Raw genomic sequence first — 10,599 nt, forward strand, 5'->3', positions numbered from 1 at the left:
AAACTCGATCGACCCGCTCCAAAAATTAGGATATCCGACCCGATTTTTATCAGTGGATCAGATAGGGTCGGGTACCCATAATATTTGGATACGGATACGGATCATAAAACTAAAAACCCGCGGGTATCCGACCCGAGGGTATATTGTACAAATATTAAAAAATATAGGGGTAAATTTATAATATTTTAAAGTTATTAACCCTAACATATCAGTCATTCAATTGGAAGCGTAGAGTCTTCACTTCAGCACTGCCGACACTCCTTCAGACTTCAGTCCTTCTAGTTCTGGGCTTCTGGCCGCAACGCGGCAACGGGCAACGGGCAGCTCCTTGCCTCCTTTCACCATTTCTTCTTCTCATTCAATTGTTTCCTAAACACCATATGGCTGCTGTCCAAGCAGTTGGAGTCCCCATATACTGCAATTCGGCCCCCACGAACCTCCAAAAGACCAAGAATTGGAGAATCTGCCTGCAATAACCACAAACTATAACTAAGTGCATAGCACAAGGTCCTGAAGTGAAACAAATTGGCTTGCATATCATGTCTCAAAATGGTCAAACTCCACACATTCACTTTTCTGCTCAATCATTCTGTTTCTACTCAATTCCATTTATTGCTTTTGTTGTGCTTTTCTTACTCTGTTTGGTTGCTGATGCAAAGGAATGTCGAATACACTTGATGTCCAAATAAGTTTTTTTTTTGGTAGGGGTGGGTACCCTATGACCCGCCTCTATTTTTCGGGTATCCGAGAAAAATGGGAGCGGATTAGGGTCAAAAAATTAATAATTTGACATATTAGGGTCGGGTCAGTCAATTACCGTTTATGACGGATACCCGACCTGTGCCCACCCCTAGATTTAGATTTAGCCCTCACGATAACTTAACCTTAATCTTTAAAACGCTAGAAGGAATGACTGGTCCACCAAAATAATTCCTTCTCAGTCCTGCTAATTTGTGCTTCTAAAAGAGACAAAAAGTAAGCATCAATGGCTGCGTGACTTTGGTCGTGGCAAGCATTATTCTTCACTCCGGCAGCCCAAACGAGAATCGCGTTTAGGATGACTAAACAAAGATTTAAATCTTGAAAACAACTTATTTACTCTCAAACTCAAGGCGATTTTTCCAAGTAATTAATTTTCAATGGGGTAAAAGGGCACAAGTCATCAAACTATTTTAGAATCTTCCTTAAGTCCTGTTTGAAATTTTTTTAAAGAATTTTTATAAAAAATATACTGTAACGATTTGACGTATATTATGAAGTAAAAAAATAATTGATAAATATAGTCCCCTAAAATATAAAAATTATTGTGTGGAAACTAACAATCCAAACTAGTTTTTGTTCCAATGTACCCACTGAACTTCTAAAATTGATCACAGTGTTGTCTACTTCATCAATTAAACTATTTTTGCTGGCTAAAATTTTGCATGTGAAGTGATTTTCCATTGCGTCCACTTTACTATTTTTCCAAAAATCTCAAAATCTAAAACCAACTAATCAATTAATTGTCAAGTGGACCGACATCCATAGATCTCTTTTAAGAATTCATTGTTTGTCAAGTGGACCTACATCCATAGATCTCCTGCCTTATAAGTACGTAGGCAGCATTCATGACTCAAATCGCTCAAAGAAAGAACCATTCATCTCCGTGAATAACATGGACATTCTTTCTACCATCTTAGTCGCACTATTGCTGCTATCTCTTCTATCCAGCAAGAGTCTTTTCAAACACAAAAGAGCGAAGGACATTGTACAGAATGTGAGAAACACTGCTCCAGAAGCACCTGGAGCTTTGCCCTTCATAGGCCATCTCCATCATCTAGGTGGCCAACTTCCTCTTGCCCGAATACTGGGATCCATGGCAGATAAATACGGCCCGACTTTCTCACTCCGGCTTGGCAGTCGTCCGGCCATCGTGGTGAGCAGTTGGGAGATGGTGAAAGAGTGCTTCACGATCAATGACAAAACATTTGCTAGTCGGCCTAATACGGCACTAGCCAAGTACATGGGTAACAACAATGCAATCTTTGCGTTAGCACCTTATGGACCATATTGGCGTGATGTCCGCAAAATGGTCACTCTGGAACTCCTCACTAACCAGCGTCTTGAGAAGCTCAAGCATGTTAGAGCCTCAGAATTCAACAAATGGATCAGGGATTTGTACTCCCTATGCTCAAAGAATGATCGTCCTGATGTTGATGTTCCTACGAAAGTTGTCTTAAACGAATGGTTTGAGCTATTGACTTTCAACCTCATCCTCAGGATGCTTGTAGGAAGGCCATTTTCGACAAGCAGTCAAGGCAACGATAATTCTGAAGATAGGCGTATGAAAGAAGCTATAAAGAAAATGCTTTATCTTGGCGGAGTTTTTGTTTTCTCGGATGTGATTCCATGGATTGAATGGTTGGACATTGGAGGCCATATCAAATCCATGAAGAAGGCGGGCAAAGAACTTGATGAGGTCTTAGGGCAATGGCTTCAAGAACATATCCAGAAAGCAAAGCAATCACATCCTGAAAGTGAAGCCGTTCACGATTTCATGGACGTAATGCTATCAACAAAACCAGAAACTGGAGAAATTTCTGGCCATAAGCGCGATGCCATCATCAAATCAACAACTGCAGTACTGAAATCACAACTCTGTTTCTTGGCAAATTTCCTTGGACCACTTAAAATAAACACACTAACAGTTTTTTACTCCCATTTGTGCTGCCATTTGTTTTTTGGGAAACTTTTTCTTTGACTCACCAAACACCACGGACACATTTTTCTTAGATGATTAAGGCTCTAATTTTTTTCTGTTAAAATTGATGTATTGCTTTGTCGTTTCTATTCCCTTGTCTCTGAAATTGGTTTCAGACTCTTATAATGACAGGGTCAGAGAGCACAGCAGAGACGTTAATTTGGGCACTATCTTTACTACTCAATCATCCAAATATCTTGAAGATTGCACAGAACGAGTTGGACGTCCAAGTAGGGAAACAGAGATGGATTGAAGAGGCCGACATCAAGAACTTAAGTTTTTTACAAGCCATTGTGAAGGAAACATTCCGCTTGTATCCACCAGGTCCATTATCGGGACCTCGCGAAGCCACTGAAGACTGTTACCTAGGCAATTTTTTCGTCCCAAAAGGTGCCCGTTTAATCGTTAATCTCTGGAAACTGCACAGAGACCCCCGAATTTGGTCTGATCCATTGGAATTCAAACCAGAGAGGTTTCTGAATTCTCATGCAAATATCAGCTTAAAAGGGCAGAGTTTCGAGTATATTCCATTTAGCTCTGGAAGAAGAATGTGCCCTGCGGTCAATTATGGGATGAATGTTGTTCAGTTGACGCTTGCACGTATGCTGCAGGCATTTGATATTGCAACACCGATGGGGATGCCGGTGGATATGGGTGAAGGATTGGGAGTTGCCTTGCCTAAGCTAAAACCTCTTGAAGTTCTCCTCACTCCACGACTTCCTGTGGAACTCTATCAGAAACTGTGAATTCCAGGAACATGAACTTGGAAATTCCAGTTTGGCGTAGTTTAGTACATACTAAATACTAAATAAAAGCTGGTCAGGCATTTATCTGCTGGAGAAAGGGTGATTTCTAAAGAGAAAAAGTCTGGGCTCTGAGTTATAGTACAGCTTTGATTAGATATGTTCTCATGTGTTGCTTCAACTTGTATGAAGCTAGATTATCACTTTTTATCGTTTTAGTTATGAAGTCGTGATTCACTACATTCGTAGTATCCTTAAACCCTACCCAAGAGCACATGACAGCATCTCTACAATAATAAAACTACTAAACTAGAGCAAGTGATTTGATGTAACAATTAATCATCACTTTTAAATTATCCTTTAAATAACTTCTCACCACTAATCCACTTCAACTCAATTACTAATATCACAAAACCAATGAAATATATGTTTATTACTTATACATAATCGCTTATAGATAATTGCTTGATTTAATTTTTTTATTTGAATTTTATGACTTTTTTGTATTAATTTTTTATTTACTACTACTAAATATTCTTGTCAGCTAATGAATTTACATTCGTTAATTCTTTTTTTTTTTTCAAACGATAACAAATTTATAACCAAGCAGAAATTACAGAGTTGGAGCAACTGCTCTTACATCATTCTTGGCTAAACTAGTAAGCCAAATTGGAAAGGAATCCTTCCAACTGATTTCGTCATGCAAGCTTGTGGCAAATTTTGCCAGCTTATGAGACACACGATTGCCTTCTCTTTTGACAAAAGAGAAATGACAAATATCAAAATCTTGACTTAAAACCAAAACGTCATTTAAGATGGTCCCCGTGACTGGATCATCCACATTTCTCTCCCTAAGCTTGTCCACCATCAGCTTACAATTAGATTGTATTTCAACTTTGTTCCAGCCACACAGTCTAGCCTTAATCACAACTTTTCTGATAGCTAAGGCCTCCTCCACTGCTGGGGTTCCGTTCCTACTTTCACCACCTGCCCAAGCCCCTACAACCTCTCCATCCTCCTTTCTGGCCACTACTCCCCACCCAATTCTTCTACCTTTTAACACCAAGGCTGCATCAGTGTTTAGTTTAATACAGCCCTGGGGAGGTGGAAGCCATCTACGTACCCCAGCCACCTGTTCCTTCTTCCTTTCCTTAGCATTAGCCACCCCCTTCCTAACATCTGTATACTCAGCCCACTCCTACACAGCTTTACTAGCTGTTCTCCTAGGGCAGTTACTCCTCTCATCAAACTGCACTTGGTTCCTTGATTTCCATATCTGCCAAAGTATATTCACTGTCAAAGCAATGTGGTTTCTTCCTTCCATTCCGTCCTTTGCTTCCATCAAGCTATTCCACCAAAGCCAAAAACTGTGCCTGAACTCTTTTAAACCATCCCAATCAATTGGAGCTGCCTTCCATATATACTCAGCATGCCTACAAAAGAAAAACATGTGTTCCAAAGTTTCTGTCAACTCCCCACAACAGCTGCATTTATCCTCACCCTTACCTATTCTCCTTCTGATCACCTCATTGACTGGTAAGACACCATGCAAACATTTCCAGATAAAATGTTTCAGTTTATGTTTGATGTCTAACCCCCAAAGCACCCTCCAGGCTTTAGAGTTGGGTTCATTCATGCTATTGCTAGCCTCTTGCTGATCCTTCCTTCTCCATTCCCCCCTCATATCTCTAGCCAGCATATATCCAGTTCTGACAGAATATTGACCAGATTTGGTAAGTGGCCACACCAAATTATCCTTTCCAGCACATAGACTAATTGGAATTCCTTCTATCCTTCTACAGTCCTCCTCACTTAGCAAAGATTCCATCACAGCTCTGCTCCACTTCCTATTCTGAATCAGCTCATGTACCTTCTGGACATGACAACCTGCAGGCCTGTGAGTTGCCACCATACCCGTTCCTCCCTCTGGTATCCACCTGTCCTTCCATATATCCACTGTTCTACCATCCCCTACTCTTTTCCTAGCTCCTCTTTCCATCACCTGCCTTGCACTCATTATGCTCTTCCAGATCCAGGAGTCACCTGCCCTTATCTGTGTTTTCCAAATAGATTCCCTTTTGAAGTACTTCCCCTTTAATACCTTACTCATCAACAGATTAGGCTGTGTCAGAATCCTCCATAACATCTTAGCCAACATGGCATTGTTAAAATCCTGCAAATCCCTAAAGCCCAAGCCACCCTTCCCTTTAACAGCAGCTAACTTTCCCCATCCTACCCAGTGAGTCTTCCTCTTCCCTTCACTCTCCCCTCACCAAAAGCGAGCCATTTCTCTACTTATATCCTGACACAAGCTCTTAGGCAACCTACAACAATTCATAGCATAGGCAGGCATTGCTAATATCACAGATTTTAACAACACTTCCTTCCCAGCCTGACTCAACAATTTTTCTTCCACCCCTTAAGCTTCCCCAACACTCTTTCCTTGATATAGCTGAAAACCTGATTTTTAGATCTCCCAATAACCATAGGTAACCCAAGATACTTGCTCTGGTCCACCTGTTTCATTCCCTCTAGTATTCTGAGGATTTCTGCCTTATTACTCATCTCAGTGTTTTTACTGAAAAAAATAGAAGATTTATCTAAATTAATCTTCTGTCCTGAAGCTGCTTCATACATCTCCAAGATTTTCATCACCTGTTTAGACTCTTCTATACTAGCCCTACAAAAGATGAGGGTGTCATCTGCAAAGAACAAATGAGAAATAGCAGGACTGGCTTTGGCAATCTTTAGTCCTGTCAGACAATGGTTGTCCAATGCATGCTTTAACAGACTAGACAGACCTTCAGATACTAATAAGAATAGGTATGGGGATAGTGGATCCCCTTGCCTTATCCCTTTTGAAGGCCTAACCCAACCTTTCTTTTCACCATTCACATTAAAAGAATACCCAACAGAAGACATACATTTGAAAATCCAATTTATCCAAATCAGACAAAATCCCATTTTTTCCATCATCTTAACAACAAAAGGCCAGTCTACTCTGTCATAGGCTTTAGCCATATCTAATTTAAGAGCCATATACTCATTAGATCCTATTCTTCTGTGATTTAAACAATGAATACTTTCATGAGCAATCACAATATTATCAATGATTTGTTTGCCAGGAATAAAAGCAGACTGATTACTACTAATGCAATGTTGCAGAAAAGGCTATAACCTGTTAACAAGAATCCTAGAAATAATTTTGTACACGACATTACACAAACTAATAGGCCTATATTGAGACACAGAGATAGGAGATTCAACTTTAGGAATTAGAGTGATAATAGTCTCATTAATAGCTTGCAGTAAATGACCAGAATGAAAGAAACTAGAGATGGCTGCAATAAGATCATTTTTTAGTACATCCCAGAAATACTAAAAGAAAAAAGGAGTCATACCATCAGATCCAGGGGCCTTATTGGGATGTAAGGAAAAGGCTACTTTCTTGACTTCCATCTCAGAGACTGGTTTGGTGAGCTTGTTGTTCATCTGATTTGTAATCACTTGTGGAATACCCCTGAGTATTGCATCAAACTGCCTTGGATTACTGGAAGTAAAGAGTTTCTCAAAGTACTCATTAATTTCCCCTTCAAACTCCCTCTCAGATTCACACCAAGTACCATCCTCCCTCTAAAGAGTAGTTATACTATTCCTCTTTCTTCTTCCCTCTACCATAGAATGGAAATACCTAGTGTTCCTATTCCCCTCCTTCAGCCATTGTACTCTGGCCTTTTGCCCTCAGTAAGCCTCTTCCTTCCTATAAGCCTCAGTGAGTTGTTTTTTCAGGGTACTCAACCTTCCCTTTTTATCCACTTGCTGTCCTATATTAACCTCTGCTATTTCCTCCTTAATCCTACTAATTTGTGATTTAGCATTAGCATTGTATTGCCTCCTCCATTTTAATAGTACCATCCTACACTCTTTAATTCTCTTTTGAAGCCTAAAACCTCTAGACCCCACCTGTTGTTTCCCCCAAGCTGTAGTAATAATACCCTTAACCTCCTTGTGCTGCACCTAATTTTTATCAAAGTAACATCTCTTTTTCCATTCCCTATGTTTTGGCTCAGTATCCAGTAGCAACATACAATGATCAGAAGCCTCATTATGCAGGTGCACACACTTAGCTTTGCCATGTTCCCTTCTCCAGTCCCAACTACACAGAACTCTATCTAATCTTTCCTTGACCTCCCCATCCTCATCCCAATCATTACACCAGGTCCAGGAATCCCCTCAAAGCCAATATCAATCAACTGGTTGTCATTAACAAATTCCTAAACACTCTAAAACTGCTGTCACTTCTCAGCCTCCCACCCCATTTCTCTTCACTAGACAATATATCATTCATATCTCCTGCCAGGATCCAATTCGAACCCCAAATTGTAGATCTATTTTTTATAATTTTCCACTGCTGTGCTCTTACTAAATCTATACTACTAGCATAGACCCCAATAAACCACCAATCTGCCTCATTCCCCTTCCCTACCACATTAAGTTCTATAGTGAACTCAATGAACAGAACTCTTCTAACTACTATCTCCTTCCTCCAAAGTACAGTCAAGCTTCCAGCCATACCTATTGGGTCAACCACAAAAAGACTATCATATTTCAACCTCCTCTTAATCTTATTCATACTGCTTTTTTATTTTTTGTTTCGACTAGAAAAATAATCTCAGGGGAGTGGAGTCTCATAACCTCCTCCATTTGGGAAACTGTCAAGGGGCTCCTAGCACCTCGACAGTTCCACACCACAACTCTCATTGAGGGCTGGAAGCCCCATTAAGGTTGGGCTCCACCACCTTCAAAAGGTCCTCTCTACCAACTCCCCCTGCTATCCCCTTTAATTTTTTCCGTACTCCAATCACTAGCTCCCCACAATTCTCCTTCCCAACCATATCCCCTTGTTTCCTCTTACCAGAATCCTTTTCTATATCCATTCCATAATTTTTATCCCCCAAAGGCACTCTCCTCCCCACTTCCTGCACCAACCTCCTCCAGCCTCTACTTCCCCTATACTTCCCAGCTCCCTTCCCTTTTTCCTCCTCTCTCCCCCTACCTTACTCACCCTTTTCTCCTTTTGCCCCCATCAATCCATATTGTATCATCCTCCACCTTTTCCAACTGACTCCCGGTCCTCTTACCAGAACTCAGCTCCCTCTCTCCCTCTCCATTCAATCCAGAATTCTCTCCTTCCATATTCAGGTTAGTATTAGACTTTTTTTCCACTTTCTTTTCCACCATGCCTTCCCCAAAGGCACTCTCCTCCCCACTTCCTGCACCAACCTCCTCCAGCCCCTACTTCCCCTATACTTCCCAGCTCCCTTCCCTTTTCCCTCCTCTCTCCCCCTACCTTACTCACCCTTTTCTCCTTTTGCCTCCCATCAATCCACATTGTATCATCCTCCACCTTTTCCAACTGACCCCCAGTCCCCTTACCAGAACTCAGCTCCCTCTCTCCCTCTCCTTCCATATTCAGGTTAGTATTAGACTCTTTTTCCACTTTCTTTTCCACCACGCCTTCCCTTCCCTCATTCCCCATACTGCCAACACTCTTCTGTTCAAACAAAGTATCCTTTGAAAGAATTCGACTACTCCTTATGTTGCCATCCCTCCCCCTCCCTTCTTGCCCATGCCAACTGGTATTACCTCCCCCCCATGTCAAGAATAAGTTGTTTACCACATTCCCCTTACCATTAGTCCTAGAGACCTCCTCAACGCCCTCATTATACTTTGCATATGTTTTATTATGCTTTTTTGGACTCCTAGCATTACTAGCTCTCATCCATGCTCCAAATTGAGTTTCTTATCCAGATAATTCCCTTTCATGTTACAATTTTTCTCATTATGCCCCAGTTTCCCACAAAAATAGCAGAAATCAAGACATTTCTCATACCTAAACTCAATCCATTTCATCACCCCATTCATCCTGACCGTGGTTCCCCTTAACAAAGGTTGTTCAATATCAATTTCCACTAGGATTTTCAGATGTTTACCATCTTTCCCCCCACCATTAGGAATGATGACCTCCTTAACTGAGTGAAAAACTCCACCAATCTTACGCCCAATTTCCTTAGTTATCCAATGGATTGGGAGGTTCCAGATCTGCACTCATATCCATGTTTTACTAAAAGCCTTAGCATCTATTTCAACCTCTTCCTTCCAAGGAATCACAACCAGAGGTAAATTATCATACACCTATGGCCTCTGATTTAAAACTCTGTCCATATCATACTGATTCATGAATATAAACTGAAACAAATTCATACCTATTTCTACAACCTTCACATTTTTGGCAAAATCCACACATTACTGGAAAAGCTCTTAATACCTGTGATATTAGCCACTTTATCTCCAATTACTTTGCCAATAATGCTCAACCGACATTCCTCCACTCCCTGGAAAGCATCATCCCCTTCAATTTGAATTCCTGCCGCCTCCTTATCTGACAGATCGAACTTGCTGAGCACTTCCTCCAGCTCCTCAGCCATTGATGCAGTACTCAGGAAACCTCGCTGATAATCACAGAACAATGAACTTCAGCTCTCCAGCTCCAAGATGAAAACTAGGAAACCAGTAAGAACAGTTAGTAGAAAACAAACCAAACAGGAAACCAGAGACAGGCCACTTGGATTTGAAAAAGATAAACTCAAACAAGGATTATTACTGAAATCTGAATAGACACAAAGACTAGAGTAAACAAGGAAACTACTAAGCTAGATCAGACACAATTTCATTCAAAACGAGCTGTGCGATCAACTGAGTTAACAAAACTGATCCAGCTGAATGACTCAAAGGAGGAAGAAGCTCAGCTGCCGCAGATCAAATCCAGATTCAATGTGATTAAATCTTGAAGGTTATTCATTGTTAATCACAGCTAACAGATCACTTGATTTTATGGCTTGCTATGTGCAGAAATTTGAGACTGAAAAAGTACAGAAAATTTGAATTTTAGACTTTAAAACTGTATAAACATCCACGAGGGGAGAGAGGTTCTCTACTAGAGAGAGAAAGGCACTCTCATGAGAGAGAGAGAGAGAGATGTTACATTCGTTAATTCATAAAAGATTTTTTTATCACTTGTACACACGTTGTCAAGTGTTGGGTCCATCACTAGTA

The 10,599-nt window shown here is 40.7% G+C and overlaps 2 protein-coding genes across 2 annotated transcripts; one reads left to right on the forward strand and one right to left on the reverse strand.

The window, feature by feature from the left end:
* Window positions 1-1,617: 1,617 nt before the first annotated feature.
* LOC113690919 (xanthotoxin 5-hydroxylase CYP82C4) lies at window positions 1,618-3,723 on the forward strand. The gene is made up of 2 exons (XM_027209046.2): window positions 1,618-2,620; window positions 2,857-3,723. Exons 1-2 carry the CDS (start codon window positions 1,655-1,657, stop codon window positions 3,484-3,486), a joined length of 1,596 nt encoding a protein of 531 aa, XP_027064847.2. The 5' UTR covers window positions 1,618-1,654; the 3' UTR covers window positions 3,487-3,723.
* A 373-nt stretch (window positions 3,724-4,096) lies between these two features.
* LOC140007182 (uncharacterized) lies at window positions 4,097-9,265 on the reverse strand. Its single transcript, XM_072049871.1, has 8 exons — window positions 8,767-9,265; window positions 7,798-8,058; window positions 7,572-7,715; window positions 6,662-6,824; window positions 5,900-6,544; window positions 5,757-5,807; window positions 4,720-5,666; window positions 4,097-4,662 (listed from the first exon to the last, which is right to left on the reverse strand). Exons 1-8 carry the CDS (start codon window positions 9,263-9,265, stop codon window positions 4,097-4,099), a joined length of 3,276 nt encoding a protein of 1,091 aa, XP_071905972.1.
* Window positions 9,266-10,599: the final 1,334 nt, after the last annotated feature.

The sequence above is a fragment of the Coffea arabica genome, chromosome 5c, assembly GCF_036785885.1.
Source record: "Coffea arabica cultivar ET-39 chromosome 5c, Coffea Arabica ET-39 HiFi, whole genome shotgun sequence".
NCBI lineage: Eukaryota > Viridiplantae > Streptophyta > Magnoliopsida > Gentianales > Rubiaceae > Coffea > Coffea arabica.

Excerpts from the sequence above, each read along its gene's own strand:
- LOC140007182 (XM_072049871.1), bottom strand. The coding sequence starts at position 9,265 with ATGAGAGCTAGTAATGCTAGGAGTCCAAAAAAGCATAATAAAACATAT. Across the intron at positions 5,667-5,756 it reads AGAGAAATGGCTCGCTTTTG|GGATTTGCAGGATTTTAACA; the intron begins GTGAGGGGAGAG and ends CTTGGGCTTTAG. Across the intron at positions 4,663-4,719 it reads AGTGCAGTTTGATGAGAGGA|ATGTTAGGAAGGGGGTGGCT; the intron begins GTAACTGCCCTA and ends CTGAGTATACAG.
- LOC113690919 (XM_027209046.2), top strand. The coding sequence starts at position 1,655 with ATGGACATTCTTTCTACCATCTTAGTCGCACTATTGCTGCTATCTCTT. Across the intron at positions 2,621-2,856 it reads TCATCAAATCAACAACTGCA|ACTCTTATAATGACAGGGTC; the intron begins GTACTGAAATCA and ends AATTGGTTTCAG.